This window comes from Anser anser (genome assembly GCF_964211835.1).
Source record: "Anser anser genome assembly, contig: HAP1_SCAFFOLD_296, whole genome shotgun sequence".
Lineage (NCBI taxonomy): Eukaryota > Metazoa > Chordata > Aves > Anseriformes > Anatidae > Anser > Anser anser.
In genome coordinates, this window is record NW_028153901.1 from 69,196 (window position 1) to 87,964 (window position 18,769).

Genomic DNA, 18,769 nt, shown 5'->3' on the forward strand with positions numbered 1-18,769 from the left:
ACGCCGCGATATGTCGTGACGCTGCGATACGTCACGACACACCGTGATACATTGGAACACGCCACAGTTTGTCGCGACACGCTGCGACACGTCATGACACGCCACGATATGTCGCGACATGCCACCTGCCAGCCCCAGGACACACACGGCTGGGCAGGAAGGACCTGGCGGGGGGGGGTGGGGCACAAACGCCCCCCCAGGGCAGAGCCACCGGAAGAACAAAGGCAGCGGCGCGGGAACCGCAGAGGCCCCAAAATCGGGCAAAACTGCCCCAAAACCCGGCCGCCTTCCAGCCCCTCCCACAGCCCCCCCCCGACACCTGAGGCCGCGGGGGGGGGCGGGGGGGGGCCGGGTCCCCACGGCAGGGGAGGCCCGGGGGAGGTTTGGGGCGATTTCAGGGGATTTTGGCTCCGGTTAGCGGCGGTTTTTCACCGCCTGCCGAGGCCTGGAAGCCATTAGGGCCCCCCCGGCCCCCCCCCCGGCCCCGCGGCTCGAGCCAAAGGAGGGGGGGGTGGCCCCGCCCCCCCCCCGTCTGCTGTAGGGCCCGGGGGGGGGCCGGGGGGAAGGGGAGCCTGAGCCCAACCCCCCCAGGGGGGGCCCACGCGTTGGGGGCGGTGTGGGAGGGCCCCCCCGGAGCACCCCAAATATCGGGACCCCCCAACACTACCTCAAATATCTTCGCCAACCCCCGGTCACCCCAAATTTCCCCCCCGTCACCCCATATATTGCCCCCCCCCCCCATTTCGCCACCCCCCCGGGTCACCCCAAATATCGCCCCCCCGTCACCCCATATATTGCCCCTCCCCCAAATTTCGCCCCCCCCCCCCACGGGTCACCCCAAATATCGCCCCCCCCCGCGGCACCCTGCAAATACCGCCCCTCCCCGGGGTCACCCCAAATATTGTCCCCCCCGCCCCGGGCCCCCCCGTGCCTGCAACCACCCCCTTCTCCACCTCCCCCCCTCCCCCCGGCTTCCTGCCCCCCCCCACCTCCCGGCCCGCTTCCGCCCTCACCTTCACCCACTTCCGCCCGCACCTTCACCCGCTTCCGCCCTTCGCCCTCCCGTCCGACGCCACTTCCGCCCCGCCGCACAAGATGGCGGCGCCCACTCTGCGGGGCCTGGCACTGGGCCTGGCCCGGGCCGCGGTCCCGGTGCGGCCGTACCGGGCGCCTCCGCTGCGGCCCCGCACGGTTCCCCCGCCGCCGCCGCCGGGGGCCGAGGAGCAGCGGGCGGCGGCGCGGCGCTTCGGGAGGCTGGGGGAGGCGGCGGGGGTCGCGCCGGAGCGGCTGTGGCCCAGCCCGGGGAGCTGCGGGAGCGGGAGGCGGAGGAGCGGGAGTGGGAGCCGCCGCTGCGGGACGTGGAGGCGGAGCTGGAGCGGCGGGAGCGGGAGGAGGCGAGGCGGAGGGAGGAGAGGTGGGGACCGGGACGGGGCTGGGGGGTAGCGGGAAGGGGGGGGGGCACCGGGAGAACCGGAGACTGGGGGGGGGGGGCACCGGGAGAACCGGAGAGGACTGGGACCGGAGGGGGGGGGGGATACCGGGGATTGGGGGAGGGGGGGGAGCCGGGGGGGGCACCGGGAGGACCGCAGAGGGCTGGGACTGGTGGGGGGGGACCAGGGATGGGGGGAGGGTACCGGGAGAACCGGAGGGGGCTGGGACCTGGGGGCCTGGGACCTGGGGGGCGGCGACACCGGGGACAGATGGGAGGGGAGACGGGACCGGGGGGGGGGGGGGGCAACCGGGAGTCCCCTCGGGTCCGTCAGGAAGCAGCGGGGCAGATGCCGGGGGGTGTGTATGGGGGGGGCAGCTCCCGGTGTCCCCCCGACCCCCCGGTCCCGTCCCGTCCCCGCAGGCAGCGGCTGGTGGCGCGGAGCCTGGCGGCGATGCCGGCGGCGGTGGCGGCCTGGCGGCAGGAGCGGGCGGAGGCGCGGGAGCGGAGGCTGCGGGAGGCCGCCCGGCGGCAGCGGCTGCTGGCGGAGGCGGGGCGCGCCTGGGGGCCCCCCCCCGGCCCGGAGACCCCCGGGCGCAGGCGCTGCTGCAGGACCTGGAGCGGGAGGAGCGGCGCCGCGAGAAGCGGCAGCGGCGACAGGAGCGCGAGGAGGCCGCGCGCAGCGCCCTGGCCGCCGCCGAGGCTGCGGCCTCCCAACGCCCCCCCGGTGCTCCCGGGGCGGGAGAGGCCCCCCCGTAGCAGCGCCAAACGGAGACCCCAACCCCCCCCCAAAAAAACAGGAGCGGGATGGGGGTGTGCCCCCCAAAATCCCTCGGGGGCGCTGGGCTGACTGCCTCCCCTCAGCCCAAAGCACCCCCAAAGAGCTCATTCCTTCCCCAAAAGGCCCCCTCCTTTCCCCAAAATCTCTCTTTTTCCCCCAAAAGCTCTGGGCACTCGCACGTAGGCCGGGTTTAAAATTCTGCGTTTAATCTCTTTCCCCGAGCTGTTTCTTTGTGTTCTGTTTTTTTTTGTTTTTTTTTTTAATCTCCCGCGGGGCCGCCCTCCCCCCCAGGGCCAAATGGGAGGGAATTTGGGGAGGGGGGGAGGAATTCGGGGGGAGGGGGGGCACAGGGAGGAGCGTTTGTCCGGAGCGGGCCCTGGGGGGGGTCGGCACCCATTGCTGCCCCTCCCTTGGGACGTGGTGGGGCCCAAGGGGGGGGTCCCAGCCTCGCCCCTCCCCGTGGCCCCCCCCCCAGGGGCAAGGCTGTGCAGCCCCTGGGGGGGCGTGGGGGGGTTCCCGGCCCCCCCCCGGCGTCGGTCTCAGTCGTCGTCGAAGTTCTGGCTGAGCAGGAAGTTGGCCGCCAGGTTCTCGTTCTTCTCGCAGGCGAAGTAGGCCTGGATCACCAGGCTCTCGGGGAAGCCCAGCGCCTTCAACTGGGGGGGGCGCAAAGGGGGAGGGGGGCGTTCACTCTGGGCCCTACTGATGCCCCCGCCTCCCCCCCACCCTCCCGCAGAGCTACCGCTCGCCCCCGCAGGACAGCAACCCTACAACAGGGCGCGGCCCAGCCTGCGCTGTGCTTCGGAGCGTTTACCCTGGTCCCTACTGATGGCCGGGAAGCAGTTACCCCGCTTTAAATCAGGTTTCTGACCAATTATTTATTTTCCTGCTAATTATTGTACCTGTTACTGCTCCTACCGCTGCTCCCCGGTACCCCATCGCCACTAAGTCGGGCTCCAAAACGCACTGGGAGCCTCCCCTCTCCCTCCCAGCGTTAACTCTGGCCCCTACTGATGGCTGCCCCCTATTAACTCTGGCCCCTACTGATGGCTGCCCCCCCGTTAACTCTGGTCCCTACTGATGGCTGCCCCCCCGTTAACTCTGGCCCCTACTGATGGCTGCCCCCCCCGTTAACTCTGGTCCCTACTGATGGCTGCCCCCCATTAGCCCTGCCCCCACTGATGCCCGCCCCCCCGCGCCCCCCTTACCCTTTCTATGGCTTCTTTTTCCTGAGGCGTCACTTGGATGTAGTTCATCTGCGGGGACTCGTCCCCGATGGCACCCATCTCGCCCTCGAGGTCGCCCAGCTCCCCCAGCGGCTCGTTCAGCATCTGGATGAACTGCTCCTGGTGCTGGCTGATTTGCTGGGGGGGGGGGGGGGGGGAGGAGGAGGGCAGGGTGAGCTGGGGGTCCCCGGGGCGGTCTGGGGGGTCCCGGGGCGGGGGGCGCGGTACCTGCAGGAGCTGGGGGTTCTCCTGGCCCAGCTGCTGGAGCAGGGCGGGCAGCAGGGCCGGGTTCTGCTGGATCACCTGCCGCATGTTCTGGAACTGCGGCTGCTCCCGCAGGAACTCCAGCGGGTTCTCCCCTGGGTGGGGGGGCAAGGGGCGGGGTGTGGGGGCGAGGTCTGTGCAGGCCACGCCCACCCCAGCAGAGGCCACGCCCCTTTTAGCCGAGACACGCCCACAAAGGGGTGGGGGCAGCGGTAAGCCGCACCCCTGCACAATGAGCTGCCCACCCAAAGGAGGGGGGCGGAGCTTCGGGAGGGGGCGGAGCTTCGGGAAGGGGCGGGGCTTCCCCAGGTCACACCCCCACCAGCCCACTAACCCCACCCCATAAAGGGAGGAGCCACACCCCTGGCTCCGCCCACCCACGCCCATCAGGGGGCGTGGCCACATCTGGCCCCTCCCACTAGGGGGCGTGTCCCGCAGAGGCCCCGCCCCGACCGACCTTCAGGCGGGGGCTGCTCCGGGGGGCGGCTCTCCTGCACCGGCGGCCGCTCGGGCTCGGGGCTCCCGGGGATGCCCTGGGGGGGGGGGGGGGGGGGGGGCACAGAGGGTGAGGGGGGGGTCGGGGGGGTCCCGCACCCCCCGTAGCCCCCCCAGCAGCCCCCCGGCCCCCGCTCACCGTCAGCAGGTACTCGACGGCGCGGTGGGGGTTGTTGTAGCTGGCGCGCAGCGCGGCCACCACCCGCTCGCGCTCGTAGCCCATGGACATGATCTCGGTCAGCATCGTCTCGTACTCCGAGCCCGTCACTGCGGGGAGGGTCAGCGCCACCCCTTGACCCCCCCTCAAAAATCCCCCCCCCATTCCCCAAAACCCTTGGCCAGAGCCGCACCGCCCCACCCCTACCCAAAAATCCTCCCCCAGCTCCGTTCCCCCCCCCAACACCCCCCAGAAGACCCCAATTCCTTGCCCTTATTTTGACCCCCCCATAACGTGCCCCCCCCAGACCCTCCCCACCCTCTCAGACCCTCCCCCACCCCCACCCCCACCCCCCCACCTCCTCACCCCCCATCCCCCACTTACCAAACCCCTCCTCGCGCTCCCCTGCTCCTGGAGCCCCCCCCGACCCCCCCATCCCCCTGCAGACCCCCCCCGCCCAGCACCCCCCCCCAGCACCCACCGAGGGTGGAGGCAGCGTCGGCCGAGCGCCCCGCACCACCTGGGGGGGAACAGAGCTGCGAATTCAAGAGAGAGACATGGCAGCGGGGCTGTCCGAGAGATCTCACCAGCCCCCCCCCCCAAAAAAAATCCTCCATACCCCCCCACCCATCCCCCTTCCCTATAACACCCCAAATCCCCCTTCATACTGCCCCCGCCCCCCGCAAATCCCTAAATCTCCCCAAAATCCCCTCTCTGCTTGACCCCAAAACACCACCAGCTAACACCGGGAGAGGGGGGGCAAATAAATTTAACACACACCCCCCCCCCCGTTACAAACGACCCCCTCCTCCTTACCCCGCCGCGGGCTCCGCCGCCGTGAGCGGGGGGAGGTCCTGGGGGGCCGGCTCCTCGCTGGGGGCCGCCGGCGGCGGGGGGGGGACGGCGTCAGCGGCCGGGGGGGGCCCCGGCGCCGGGGGGGTTCTGAGGCGGCGGCAGCGGCTGCGGCGGCTTCAGGCGCTGCGGTGCCCAGCGCGGCGGCTTTGGCCTGCGGGAGGGGGGGGTGAGCGGGGGGGTTGGGGATGGGGGGGTCGGGGGGGGTCAAGGGGGGGATTTGGGGGGGGTCAATGGGGGGATTTGGGGGGGGGGGGGGGCACCTTGGTGACCATGACGACGACGAAGTTCTTCTCGTCGATGCGGTACTCGCGGATGGGCACCTCGTCGCTCAGGATCTTGCCCGCGTAGATCAGCTTCTGGCCCGCCACGGGGAAGGCGTCGCTGCCCTTCTCCGCCTCGATCTTCTCCTTCAGCGCCCGCACCTGGGGGGGGCAAAGGGGGGGTCACCGCGGAGGGGGGGGGGGGGGCAAAGGGGGGTCACCGCGGAAGGGGGGGGGGGCACTGCGGAAGGGGGAAGGCAACCCGAAACGGAGGGGTACCCCAAAAGGAGGAGGGCAACCCAAAAAAAGAAAGTCACCCCAGAAGCAGGGACACCCCAAAAGGAGGGGGCCAGCCCTAAAGGGAGACATCACTCTATACGGAGGAGGAACACCCCAAAAGAGGATGATTACCCCCAAAAGAGGGGATTACCCCCAAAAAGCAAGGGTACCCCAAAACAGGAAAATCACCCCAAATGGAGGAGCATCACCCCAAAAGCAGGGGCACTCCAAAAGAGGAAAATCACCCCAAACTGAGGAGCGTCACCCTAAAATCAGGAACATCCCTAAAGAGAGAGGCCGCCTCAAAAGTAGAGACACACAAAAAGGGGAGATCACCCCAAATAGAGAAGGATCACCCCAAAAGCAAGTGCACCCCAAAAAACAGGGACATCCCTAAAGGAGATTACCCCAAACGGAGGAGGCTCGCCCCAAAAGCAGGGGCGCTCCAAGAGGGGAAATGATCCCAAAAGCAGAGAAACCCCAAAAGGGAAAAATCACCCCAAAAGCGAGGGGTGACCTAAAAGCAGAAGATTGCCCCCCAAAGCGAAGGGGGGGGGCACGTCCTCGTGGGCGGCAACCACCGGGGGGGGGCTGCCCCGAGCTCCCCCAGCCCCCACAGGGCTCCGCGGGGCCCCCCCGGCCCTAAAACCACGGCCCCTTGGGGGGGGGGGGCAAGGGGGGCTTGGACTGCACCGCTTGGGGGGGGCGATGCCGGGGGGAGGAGGGACTGGGATTGCCCCATTTGGGGGGGGGAAAGAGGGGGCTGGACTCCCCCATTTTGGGGGCGACGCCGGGGGGAGGAAGGGGGGTTGGGGGGGATGGAAAGGGAGGAGGGGGAGGGGGGGAGGAGGCCTGCCCCATTTCGGGGGGCTGGGGGGCCGCAGGATGCGGGGGGGCCGCACCACTGGGGGGGGGAAGAGAGGGGGGTATACCAGAGGGGAGGGGAAGGAGGGGAGGGCTGCACCGTTGGGGGGAGGGCTGCACCCCCCGCCCGCCCCCTGCATCCATGGGGTGACCCCGAGCCTCCCCCCAAACCGAATCCCGTCCCCCCCCGCCCCGGGTCGTACCACAGCGGGGGGGGGGGGCGCCCCCAACCCCCCCCCCGCCCCGCTCCTCCCCCCCTCCCGGGCCTGCCCCCCCCCCTCCCCGGGGCCGCCCCCCCTCCGCACCGTCTCGTGCGGCTCCATGCGGATCTTGAAGGTCTGCTGCTGCAGCGTCTTCAGCGTCACGGTCACCGCCATGGCGGCGGCGGCGGCGGCTCCTCCCGGCGGCCCCACAACATGCAACTCACGCCGCCGCCATCTTAGGCGCCCCGCCGCTTCCGCCTCACGTGACGCACGGCCGGAACTTGCGTCACGCCGCCGCTCCCCCCTCCCCTCCCCCCCTCGCGCGGCCGCCGCCGTCACGTGACGGGGGTGGCGGCGGCGGCGCGGTCACGTGACGCGCGGCGCGCACAAAATGGCGGCGCGCGGGGAAGATGGCGCGGGCGGACAGAGCGGAGGCGAGGCGGAGGGGCCGGGACGAGCTTTAATTTAACACAAACCGCAGCGCGGCCACCTACGGGCGCGGGGGGCGCCCCCACCCCACCCCCAACCCCTTCCAAGCCCTCCCCCCCGGCACCGGGGCCGCGTCCCCAACCCTCCCCCCCCCCGGTACCGGGCCCGGTGCCGTTCCTGAGTCCTCGCCCCGCGCCCCCCGGGCGGCCCCGGCGCCGCCCCCTCCCCCCGGGCCGGGAGGGGCCGCCCGTTAAAAAACCGAAGTCCAGGTCTCACAGAGACATTACGCTCGCTCCCCGCGGGGTCGGGGCGCTGCCCCGGCGGGGCCCGGTGCGGCGGGACCGGGGCCTCCCACCCCTCACAGCTCATCCTTGGGGGCCGCCCCCGCGTCCTCCTCCTTCTCCGCCTCCTCATCTTCATCATCATCCTCCTCATCGTCATCTGCGTCCCCCTCCTCATCCCCCTCCTCCTCCTTGCGCTGCTTGTCCTCCTCCTCCTGCTTCTTCCGCTGCTCCTCGTCCTGCTGCTCCTTCATCTTCCTCTCCGCCTCCTGCGGGGCGCAGGGGGGGTCAGCACAGCACCCCAAGGTGGGGACACAGGGGGGCACCGTGGCACCCCCAACGCGCCAGGGACATGGGGGGAAGCCCGCTCCGTGTGTGTGCATCCCCCCCCTACCTTGGTGGCCCCCCAGGTGTCGTTGCCGAACTCCTCAGCAAACTTCTCGTCATCCGTGATGAGGAAGTTGTCGAAGATGGTGCCCGATTTCACCTAGGGCAGAGCAGGGGGGGCTCAGCAGGACCCCTGGGGGGTTGTGGGGATTGAGAGGACCCCCAAAAAGCCACGGGGGGCACCCCCGGCCCCAGCCCCTCCTCCCACCTGCCACAGGTCAAGGCCAATGACGCCGAAGCTGTCATAGGCGTAGATGCTGGGGTCGGGCGTGTACTCGGGGTTGTCGATCTCGGGGTGCACCCACTTCCCCTTGTAGTTGGGGTTGTCGATCTGCCGCGGCCTCCACTCGCCCTGGGGGGGGGTCATAGGCAAGGTTGAGAGGGGCACGGCCCCACCCTGGCTCCCCAGGGACCCCCGGGGGGCGCCGGGCTTCACCTTGTACTCGGGGTTCTGGATGACGGGGGGCTCCCACTCCCCGTCCATCTCCTCGTCCCAGTCCTCCGGCTTCTTGGCGTCGGGGTCAGGGATGTGCTCAGGCTTGTCCCAGTCCTGGGGGGCAAAAACGGGGAGGGGGGTCAGGGCTCTGCCACAGGCCTCCCACGTCTCCCCCCAGCCCCCCGGGCGCCCCCCACCTCAGGCTTGGAGTCCTCGGGGTCGTCGATCTTGGCCCGCTCGTCCCAGTCGTCGGGCTTCTTGGCCTCGGGGTCCTTGATCTTCTTGGGGGGCAGGAAGTCCCAGTCGTCCTCCAGGCTCCCCGACTCCACCTTGCTGTTGTCGATCTTCACCTCGTAGGTGTTGTCGGGGCGCACGATGAGGGTGTAGAGGTGGGTGAACTCGTCGTCCTGCGGGGGAGAGGGTGCTCAGCGGGGCCGGGCTCCTCCCCACAGCACCACCGGGAGGGGCTGAGCCCCCGCCCCGCGCCCCCCCACGCACCTTGCAGCGGATGTCCTTGTTGATGAGAACGTTCTTGCCCTTGTAGTTGAAGATAACGTGCACCTTCTTGGTGCCGGGGCCGCAGATGTCAGGGCCTGGGGGGGGACAGAGGGGTTATGGGGTGGGGGAAACGAGCCTGCCGCTGCCGGGGGGGCAGCATGGGGGGGCAGCAACGCACCGAACATGATGTTGTACTCTGAGTCGCCGTGCATGTCCTCCTGGCTCAGGCCAGCCGGGAAGAGCTTGACGTAGCCACCGCCACAGTCGATGTTCTGCTCGTGCTTCACCGTGAACTGCACCACCAGCGTCTTGTCCCGGTTGCTGAAGGGCTCGAAGCGGGACGAGAGGGCGTAGAAGCGCGCGTCCTGGCTTGTCTGGATCCCTGCCGGGGCACCAAAACCCACCCATGCTGAGCCCTGACCAGCACCGGCCCCCCCCAGCAGCCCCCAGCCGAGGCTGTAACAAGCACAAGTTGTTAATTAATTGTCCCCTGGGGTTCGTGCCCCACCTTTATCCTTCTCAGCATCGCCGTAGAACTTCCCGGCAGTCAGGACGAAGCGCCCGTAGTCCGGCTTGTGCTTGGATTCCACCCACCGCTGGGTCCAGGCATCTGCAGGAGAGGAGCGCTGAAGACCCCATGCCCCGGCTCCGGTCCTCCCCCAGCAGAAGGAAATGGGTTCTGCCCCTCCCCGCAGGGCCGGAAGCGGGGCGGCTCCCGGCCACCTGCACAGCCCCGCGCTGGCTTTTCACGCTCCAGAGCGGCCTGTCAGGATTGCTGCCTGCCCACCTGCAGCCACAGCGATAAGGGAGGGGACCCCGTGTCCCCTGCCTCGCTGGAAGCTTGGGGGAGGCAGAAATAAGGCTCCGGGGCTGTCCCTTGCTGCAGGGCTGCAGCAGGATTTAGGGCTCCAGACAAGAACGAACCCACAGTGAGAGCCAGCTCCCATCCCACGCCACCCCCGTGGGGGAACACCCTGCTCGGGGCGGTTCTGCCCCCACTGAGCAGCCTCCTTCCCTCGCGGGGCCACTCCTCAGCCCCGGCCCTTTGTCCCCTGTGGCTGAATGGGGGCCACTTTGCCCCCGCAGCCCTCTCAGGGCCCCGCTCCCCAGCCCAGGTGAGGCCGGCTGGATCACGTCCCCCCAAAAACATCCAAACCAGGAGAGCCCCGAGGCCCTCACCCCCTCGCGCCCCCCGTACAACCTGCCTCCCTGCAGCCCCACCTCTCCCATCCCTCCCCACCTTTCCCATAACCCTGATCCCCTCCAGTCCCTGCCCATGTAAACCTCTTCCCCCCGAGCCCCCCTTTTACCCAGGCCATCCCCCCACCACAGCCCCCAACTCCCAGCCTACGGGCGGCCTCCAAGCCCCCCCCATTTCTCCTCAAGCCCCCCCGCAGCCCCTTCCCCTTTTTCCCACGGATCCCCTCAGGACCCCCAGAGACCCCTCCCTGGCCACTCCGAATCTCCCTCCCCTTTCGCTCCTCCCCCCTCAGGGCCCCCTCCCCTCAGGGCCCCCTCCCTCCCCTTTCTCCCTCCTCTTTCTCCCCCCCTTCCCCTCCGGGCCCCCTCCCCTCTCGCCCCTCCCCTCCCGTCAGGGCCCCCTCCCCTCTCGCCCCCCCTCACCTCCATCCGAGAACTCCTCCCGGAAGAACTCCGTGGGCCCAGCCGCCGCCAGCGCCAGGAGGGCGGCGAGCAGGAGGGGGAGGCCGAGGCGGCTCATGGCGGCGGCGCGGTCCCACACGGCCCAGTCGGGGCGCACCCTCCCTCCCGGCCCGGCGGAGCCCGGCACTGCGGAGGGGGGTGACGGCGATGGCGCCTTTTATACGCCCGCCGCCCCTCGGCCCGCCCCCGGACGCTGCCCATTGGCCGGCGCCCTCGCGGCGCCCGCTACCATTGGCCTACCGCCCGCTGGCCGGCGGCGGCGGCGCCCCCGAACGTTGGCGTCCCAGATGGCCGCTTCCTATTGGCTGAGCCGGGAGGCCAATGAGGAGCGACCACGCGTTCGGAGGGAGACGCCCCCCCCCGCGCTCCCCCCTCCCTCCGCGGGGCGCGTCGCCGCGGTCACGTGGCTGGGGGGGGAGGGCCTGGCCACCTGCGGACCACGTGGGGGGGGGGGGGAGCGCCGCAACCCCATAATAGCACCGCGACGGTGCACGGGGGGGGAACCCAAGGGGTGCCCCCAGCCGGCCTGCGGGGCTTAAGGTCCAAATTGGAGCCGTGATGCAATCGGTGATGACGTCATGTCGCGCGGTGACGTCATGTCGCATGTCGCACTGGGCATGTGCAGGGTGGGGCGAGCCCCCCCCCCCCGATGGGGGCGGTGCTGGGGTCCCGGGGGCGTTGCCATGGCAACAGCCTGTAAGGGGGGGGCTGTCGTCATGGTAACGGGCCCGGGGATCCCCCGCTGTGTTGTGATGTCAGCTAGCTCCCATGACGTCACTTTTAACCTCGTGACGTCACTCTCCACCCTCATAACGTCACAGCCCCTCCCGCCACTCCTCGCAGCCTCCGCCTCCCCGCGGCCCCCAGGCTGCCCCGCCACTCCCAAGATGGCGCCTCCCTCCCGCCGCACTCAAGATGGCGGCGCCCACACGCGGCATGAGCGGAACGCTTCCGGGTGGCGGCGGGAGCGCTTCCGGCCGCCGCGATGTCGCCGAGCGTGGCGGAGCTGCTGCTGCAGCGGCTGGAGCGGGAGCCGCCGGGGCCCGGGGGCGGCCTCTGCAGCCTGGAGGCGGCCGCCGCGCTCGGCCTCGACCACCAGACGCTGGTGGGCGCCGTCAAGAGCCTGCAGGCGCTCGGAGAGGTGGGGGCGCCGCGTCCCGCGGGGGTCGGGGCCCGGTGCCGGTGATCCCGGTGCCGGCGATCCCGGGCCGGGTGCCTGTCCCCGTCCTGGTACTGATGCTATTCCCGGTGCCACTGACCCCGGTCCCGGTGCTATTCCCGGTGCCGATCCCGGTCCCTTTCCCGGTCCCGGTGCTGATGCCGGTCCTCTTCCCGGTGCCAATCCTGGTCCCGATCCCCCTACTGACCACGCTGCCGCTGCTATTCCCGGTGCCGCTGACCCTGGTGCTAATCCCGGTCCCGGTGCCGGTCCCGGTGCCATTCCCGGTGCCAATACCAGTCCGGGTGCCAATGCCGGTGCCATTTCCGGTCCCAGCGCTGATCCTGGTGGACCCGGTGCCGATACCAGTGCCATTCCTGGTCCTAGTCCCGGTGCCGATCCCGGTGATTCCGGTGCTATTCCCGGTCCCGGTGCTAATCCCGGTGCCGATCCGGGACCCATTCCCAGTCCTATTCCCGGTCCCGGTGCTAATCCCAGTGCCGCTCCCGGTCCTGTTCCCGGTGCCGGTGCTCCCGGTGCCGATGCCGGTGCCATTCCCGGTGCCGCCCGCAGGTGATCGAGGCGGAGGCGCGGGCGGCCACGCGCTGGGAGCTGAGCGCCGAGGGCGCGGAGGTGCTGCGGGACGGCAGCCCCGAGGTGCGGCTCTTCCGCAGCCTCCCCGCTGACGGGCTGCCCCAGAGCGACGCCATGGTGAGCAGGAGGGGGCCACGGGGATGGGGGGGGGTCCCGGGGGGTTCCCGGGGGTCCTCACCGCCCCCCCCGGTGTCCCCCCCCCCCGCAGAAGCTGCCCGGTGCCCAGGTGGGCTTCAGCAAGGCCATGGCCAACAAGTGGCTGCGCCTCGACAAGGCGGCGCCCGGCGGCCCCCGCGTCTTCCGTGCCGTGAGTGTCCCCGGCCCCGCGCGGCCCCGGTTTGTGTCCCCTCCCCCCCACACCCGGGGGGGGGGCTGGGGGCCACCCACCGGTCCATCCGTCCGTCTGTCCATCCATCCCCGCAGGTGGAGGCGGTGCAGGACGCGGTGCAGGAGAGCCTGCGGAGGGTGCAGCAGGGCGACGCCGCCGGCCTGCCCGAGCGCGAGCGCAACGACCTCAAGAGGAGGAAGCTGCTGCTCGAAGTGTGAGCGGGGGCACGGGCAGACCCCGCATCCCCCCCCCAAACCCCATATCCCCCCCCCCCCAAAAAAACCCTATTCCCCCCCCAAAAAAACCATATTGCCCCCCCCCAGCACCCTCAAGTCCTACTGGATCCGCAAGGGCAGCGCCTTCAGCACGGCGGTGACGCGGCAGGAGACCGACCTGACGCCGGAGATGATCGCGACGTGAGTCTGGGGGCACCCGGGGGGGCCCCAACTGTGCCCCCCCCTCCCTGAACGACCCCATAACCCCCCCCCTTCCCCCCCCCGCAGGGGCTCGTGGCGCCAGCTCCCCTTCAAGCCCTACAACTTCTCGGCGCTGGGGCTGCCGCCCGCCTGCGGCCACCTCCACCCCCTGCTCAAGGTGCGCTCCCAGCTCCGCCAGATCTTCCTGGAGATGGGGTGAGTGGGGAGGGGGATGACACACGGGGGGGGGGGCTACGACAGCGCAGCCCCCCCCCGAGTGACGCCGCAGCCCCCCCCCAGGTTCACAGAGATGCCCACCGACAATTTTGTGGAGAGCTCCTTCTGGAACTTCGACGCCCTCTTCCAGCCCCAGCAGCACCCGGCGCGGGACCAGCACGACACCTTCTTCCTGCAGGGTGCGTGGGGGGGGCCCGAATCCCCGCTGCCCCCCCCACCCCACCCCGTGCCCCCCAAATCCCCGCTGACCCCCCCTTTTCCCCCCACAGACCCCGCTGAAGCCCCCGAGCTGCCCGCCAGCTACATGGCCAAGGTGAAGAAGGTGCACTCGCAGGGAGGCTACGGCTCGCAGGGGTGAGCGGGGTGGGTTTGGGGGGGCTCTGCCGCCCCCCCCACGCCTCCCCAGTAGTGCTGGGACTGAGCTAAGCCCACCCCCCAGGTACAAATACGAGTGGAAGGTGGAGGAGGCACGGAAGAACCTGCTGCGCACGCACACCACGTCTGCCAGCGCCCGCGCGCTCTACCACCTGGCCTGCCAGGTGGGCCGGGTTTTGGGGACGGGGGGGAAAACGAGCGTGGGGGGGCATTGCCTGACTCCCCCCCCCATTTTTTTTCCAGGATAAGTTCACCCCCGTGAAGTACTTCTCCATCGACCGCGTGTTCCGCAACGAGAGCCTGGACGCCACCCACCTGGCCGAGTTCCACCAGGTGGAGGGGGTGGTGGCTGACCGCGGGCTCACCCTGGGCCACCTCATGGGCACCCTCCGGCAGTTCTTCACCAAGCTGGGTACGGGGGGGGGCTCGGGGGGGGGTCACCGGGGCAAGGGCAGGGGGCTGGGGCACCCCCCTGACACCCCTCTTCCCCCCCAGGCATCACCAAGCTGCGTTTCAAGCCGGCCTATAACCCCTACACAGAGCCCAGCATGGAGGTGTTCAGCTACCACGAGGGTGAGGGGCTCCTGCGGGATCCCTGCGAGGCGTGGGGGGGCTCTGTGCGGGTTTTTTTTTTAGGCGGGGGGGTCGGCTCAGCCTCATTCTCTGTGGAATTTGGGGATCAGCTTAACCTCTCCCTCTCCTGTGGGGCTGGGGGCACCCCTGAGGAGCCTGTGACCCTCTGCAAAGTGTGCGGGGGGTTCTGTGGGGTGCCCCGTAGGTGGACGCCCCCCTAATCTCACGCCCTGTGGGGTGGGGGCCCCCCCTTCTCGCTCTGTAGGCCTGAAGAAGTGGGTGGAGGTGGGGAACTCGGGGGTCTTCCGCCCCGAGATGCTGCTGCCCATGGGGCTGCCCGAGAACGTCTCCGTCATCGCCTGGGGGCTCTCGCTGGAGCGGTGAGTCGAGGGGCAGCCAGGGCCCCCCCCCGGGGCAGGGAGGGCCCAGCCCGGCCCTGCTGACCCCCCCCCCATCCTCCTGCAGCCCCACCATGATCAAATACGGCATCAACAACATCCGCGAGCTGGTGGGGCACCGGGTCAACCTGCAGATGGTCTACGACAGCCCCTTGTGCCGCCTCGACGTCTAGAGCCCTATTTATCGCCGCTGCCCTGAAAACCAGCCCCAATAAACCTCCTTTGCCCAGCCGGGTGCCTCTGAGTGTGCTGGGGGGCAGCGACCACGCACGGGGTGAGGGCTGAGAGAAGGTTTTATTGTGATAGAATGGTTGGGAGGGGGTTTTGGGGGGGAAGGAGCCCTCCTCGCCTCTCCACAGCCCGACACATGGTTGCTGCACCCGTGAGGTACTCGTGGTGCAGAGCCCGGCTGCTGCGGTGAGCCTGGGGGAGGGATGGGGGCCTTGGGGCAGCCCAGGAGCTGGAGTTCCTCATGAGCAGGCTGCATTCACGTCCTGGGGGCTGTGCTGGGGCTTACCGCGTTGGCACTGGAGCATCGTGGTGGCAGCGGCACAGAGGGGTGCGAGTGCCCCAGGCTCCCTCAGCACATCACGCTAGATCTGTCCGTGCTTTTGGCTGGGCACCAGCAGCACCCACCTGCAAAACAACACCCCGAATCAGCGGAGGAGCCTGGAAAGTCCTGGAGGAGACCGGCAGCAGCCCTCCTGAGCCCCTCGGCCACGATCCCCGCCCCAAAACGCCACCCGGAGCTACTCACACCTCGTCTCCCCTCACACCGCAATGGCGGCTCTTCCCTCTCCTCACAGCGCGGCCCTTCCCGCCTCTTTTCCTCTCGGCCGCCCATTGGCCAGCCCGCGGCGGAGACGGGCGCTGATTGGCCGGCGCGGGTGCCCGTCACCAGCCGCCCGCCGCCGACCCGCCCACCGTGCTCTCCTCAGCGAGGCCGCGGGGGGAAAATGGCGGGGGAGGCGGCACAGGGTGAGGAACCGGGGCCAGGAACCGGGCCCTGGTGGTTCCCCGCGTGGGGTCGCTGCCCTTGGGGCCCCCTTTTTCCACCCTGGGGCCTGTTCCTGTGAGCCCAACGCCAAGCTGGCCCCAAAGTCCCTTGATCCAGGCCCCTCTGGGGGGGCCCAGCTCGCCTCATGGCTCCCCCACAGCCCCTGCTGCCATCCCGGCCGCCGTGCTGGTGCCGTGCCCCGGGGCCGTCCCAGTGCTTGACTGGGCCCTTCTGGGCCCAACGGTGGTGCCTGTGTACGTCAGGCTTCGTGGGGTGTGGAGCGTAGAGTCTGTGAGAATGTGCAAAAAAAAACCACTGCCATGTTGGCTAAAACTCACCAGAAGTTTCCAGAAACACCTGTTTGTTCGTCTTCTGCTACTTAATTTTGGGCTCAGTGCTTCAAATGTCTCGTTTAATGCTTTAACCCTTTGGAAAAGTGTAAAATCGGGAGCTCTGCTGGGTGGTGGGGCCTCCCCCCTCCAAAAAGAGCCATTTTTATTGAGGGGGGAGAACCACAGGGTCTCTGGGCCAGGAGCCCACCTCCGCTTGTCCCCCGTCTTAGTTATTATTATTAATAACCCACAATATTACGGCTAACTGGACATTCCCAAATGTATTCCCTGCAGGCTGCTGAGGAGCTTGGCTGCGGAGCCGCGGGTTCAGACCGAGGTGGGAGCAGCCCCGTCCGTACGGGGATGGGATGGGGACGTGGGGATGGAATGGGGACATAGGGACAGGATGGGGACAGAATGGGGACATAGGGACGGGATGGGGACATGGGGATGGGATGGGGACATGGGGATGGGATGGGGACATGGGGATGGAATGGGGACATAGGGATGGGATGGGGACGTGGGGATGGGATGGGGACATAGGGATGGGATGGGGACATGGGGATGGGATGGGGACATAGGGATGGGATGGGGACGTGGGGACAGAATGGGGATATGGGGATGGGATGGGGACATGGGGATGGGATGGGGACATAGGGATGGGATGGGGACGTGGGGACAGGATGGGGATATGGGGACATGGGGACAGGATGGGGACATGGGGACATCACCCCATGCCCACCGCAGGCTGATGTCTCCCTGCCACCCCACCAGGCCACCATGGCACATCAGGAGCATGAGGACCCGGAGCTGGAGCCAGAGGAGATGCAGAGCAACAGCTCCTTCTTCACCGGTTTGGGCAGAGACGAAAGCCCTGGCGAGGACCCCTCGAGGTAGGAAGCTTTGCACCTGCCAGGGGGCTCCTGATTTTAACCTAAATCAGGGGAAAAAAGGTGCTGCGTGTCAGGAATGACAACCCTTCAGGCAGAGCGGCAGGGGCAGGCTGAGCTCGGTGACACCACGGGGCCCAAATCTGATAACTCACAGGGCACCGTGTCCGTTAGTGAGATTTCCTCCTTTAATAACGTCGTCTTTCCTAATTAACATAACCGGCTGGCCAGCTCGCTTCTGATAGCGGGGCCCGTTGCGCTGCGGCGTGGATGCATGCCTCAAAGGGGGAAACGGTTTGGGGAAGCCCAGCCCCAGCGCCTGCCTTGCTGCTCGGTGCAGGGCAGGATTGGGCAAATCGGCCGTTTCCATGCTCCCCCTGCCCCCTGCTTGCCAGTGCGGGTTGGGGCGCGCCTGTCACTGCCCTGGCAAACGCCACGAGTGCCCCCCAGCCCGGGCAAAGTCACTCGCTGCCTTAGTGAGAGCCACCGCAGGAGCCGCTGGGGTGAATTAGCTCCCTGGGAATTAGACTCATTTACCGTTGGCCGTGCAGCCGGGGTTTCCTCGAGCTCTGCCTGCCTTTGCTTCCCCAAACGGCCCCGCTGAGGCTGGCTTCGGCCATGGCTCTGCCTTTGCCCCTGACCCGCGGGTGCTGTGTTTGGGCCGAGGACGGAGCCGCCGGCCGCCGGCCCCCCGCTGGGCTCGGGGGCTCTGGATGGCCAGGCCTCCCGCTACTTCGCGGCGCTGGACTCTAGCGTGGGCGACCTGCGGCAGCGAGCGCAGCGCCTCATCGACAGGGTGAACGAGAGCCGCAAGGAGGACCACACCGTGATGAGCGGCTTCCGCGAGAGCCTGCTGCTGAAGGTGCGTGGGGGGGGGGCGCGCGGCCGCCTAGCGCCTGCTCGCCGCGTTTAATTGCGTTATTCCGCCCGAATTAAGTCGTGGGGACGGCGAGAGGAGGTGCTGCGGGCGGGCGGCATCCCGCGAGGCGCCGGCGCCAGCTGCAGAGCCTGGTGTGCGGCTGCACCGGCGGGGGGGGCCCCGGCCCCTCCGGGGCGGCTGCAGCTGCCTCCAGATCTGTTTTAGGGGGCGGAGGGGACGCCGCCCGCCCCCCGTCCCCGTCCCCGCGCTGCTGCTGCCTGTCCTCGGTGTCCTTGCTTGGCCGCGTGCCGCGCCGGACTTTGCTCCCTCTGCCATCCCCGCGGACGGGGGGGTGGGAACGGGGGGGGGCTCCGGGCCGCCTGCGCCCCCCGCGCGCAGATGGCAGCCAGGCCCCGGCAGCTGCGGCTGGGGGGACCCCGCGCTCGGTGGCTACCGCGGCCGGTGCTCCGGCTACCGTGGGCGCAGCTGACGGCGGCGCCGGCCAAGCGGGGCCGGGAGCTGTGCCAGCGCGGCGGCCGCAGCTGCCACCCCCCCGGGGACGGGGACGGCTGTGCCTGCGGCGCTGCCAGCGCCTCCGCCCCCTGTCCCCAGTGGCCCGATTTTTATTTCCCCCCCCCCCCCGCCCCCCCTTTTTTTTTTCCTGGAAGGTGTCCGACCTGGCCGAGCAGCTGGAGGAGCAGCTCTTCCAGCTCTACAGCCTGCACAACGAGCAGATCCAGGAGCGCCTGCACGAGCTGGCCGAGGTGATGGAGCGCGTGCGGCAGGCCGAGGACGAGCTGCAGCAGGTCTGCCGCACCGTGGAGGCCGCCTACAAGGACCTGTGCCTGCAGCCCGAGGCGTGAGAGGGCCCCCCAAGCCCCTGGGGAGCCCCCCGAGCCCGCGGGGAGCCCCCCACACGCAGCCCCCAGCCCCAGCAGCGGGGGCGTTACGGCCACGCCGGGCCAGCTGCTCCTTCGCGGGCAGAGAAATGAGGAATATCAGCCCGAAATCGCCTTTTCCGCGGGCTGTTGGTGTTCGGTTTTTAACACAATTAAAACAAAAAGAACAAAAGACCCCAAACGGGCTCCGGAAGGTTCCTCCGAAGGGC

General features: G+C 69.3%; 5 protein-coding genes across 5 annotated transcripts; 3 read left to right on the forward strand and 2 right to left on the reverse strand.

The window, feature by feature from the left end:
* The first annotated feature begins 1,051 nt into the window (after positions 1–1,051).
* GADD45GIP1 (GADD45G interacting protein 1) lies at positions 1,052–2,431 on the forward strand. Its single transcript, XM_083853478.1, is given in 4 exon segments — positions 1,052–1,300; positions 1,303–1,414; positions 1,853–1,983; positions 1,986–2,431. Coding segments are annotated over 4 exon segments (651 nt in total). The 5' UTR covers positions 1,052–1,095; the 3' UTR covers positions 2,189–2,431.
* On the reverse strand, positions 2,395–7,088 carry RAD23A (RAD23 homolog A, nucleotide excision repair protein). Its single transcript, XM_083853476.1, is given in 11 exon segments — positions 2,395–2,863; positions 3,416–3,571; positions 3,662–3,792; positions 4,155–4,230; positions 4,332–4,459; positions 4,831–4,869; positions 4,872–4,885; positions 5,166–5,286; positions 5,289–5,355; positions 5,465–5,626; positions 6,913–7,088. Coding segments are annotated over 11 exon segments (1,080 nt in total). The 5' UTR covers positions 6,985–7,088; the 3' UTR covers positions 2,395–2,749.
* A 164-nt stretch (positions 7,089–7,252) lies between these two features.
* CALR (calreticulin) lies at positions 7,253–10,644 on the reverse strand. The gene is made up of 9 exons (XM_083853475.1): positions 10,465–10,644; positions 9,350–9,451; positions 9,020–9,223; positions 8,842–8,936; positions 8,541–8,750; positions 8,344–8,457; positions 8,116–8,259; positions 7,915–8,007; positions 7,253–7,789 (listed from the first exon to the last, which is right to left on the reverse strand). The coding sequence occupies exons 1-9, from the start codon at positions 10,559–10,561 to the stop codon at positions 7,598–7,600; spliced, it is 1,251 nt and encodes a 416-aa protein (XP_083709601.1). The 5' UTR covers positions 10,562–10,644; the 3' UTR covers positions 7,253–7,597.
* An 809-nt stretch (positions 10,645–11,453) lies between these two features.
* Positions 11,454–14,812, forward strand: FARSA (phenylalanyl-tRNA synthetase subunit alpha). Its single transcript, XM_083853477.1, has 13 exons — positions 11,454–11,644; positions 12,236–12,373; positions 12,465–12,563; positions 12,680–12,798; positions 12,908–13,000; positions 13,088–13,216; positions 13,301–13,416; positions 13,507–13,591; positions 13,677–13,776; positions 13,856–14,024; positions 14,108–14,185; positions 14,451–14,565; positions 14,651–14,812. The coding sequence occupies exons 1-13, from the start codon at positions 11,489–11,491 to the stop codon at positions 14,754–14,756; spliced, it is 1,503 nt and encodes a 500-aa protein (XP_083709603.1). The 5' UTR covers positions 11,454–11,488; the 3' UTR covers positions 14,757–14,812.
* Positions 14,813–15,516: 704 nt separating this feature from the next.
* On the forward strand, positions 15,517–18,741 carry SYCE2 (synaptonemal complex central element protein 2). The gene is made up of 5 exons (XM_083853479.1): positions 15,517–15,561; positions 16,207–16,249; positions 16,687–16,804; positions 17,462–17,664; positions 18,330–18,741. Exons 3-5 carry the CDS (start codon positions 16,693–16,695, stop codon positions 18,522–18,524), a joined length of 510 nt encoding a protein of 169 aa, XP_083709605.1. The 5' UTR covers positions 15,517–15,561; positions 16,207–16,249; positions 16,687–16,692; the 3' UTR covers positions 18,525–18,741.
* The last annotated feature ends 28 nt before the right edge of the window (positions 18,742–18,769 follow it).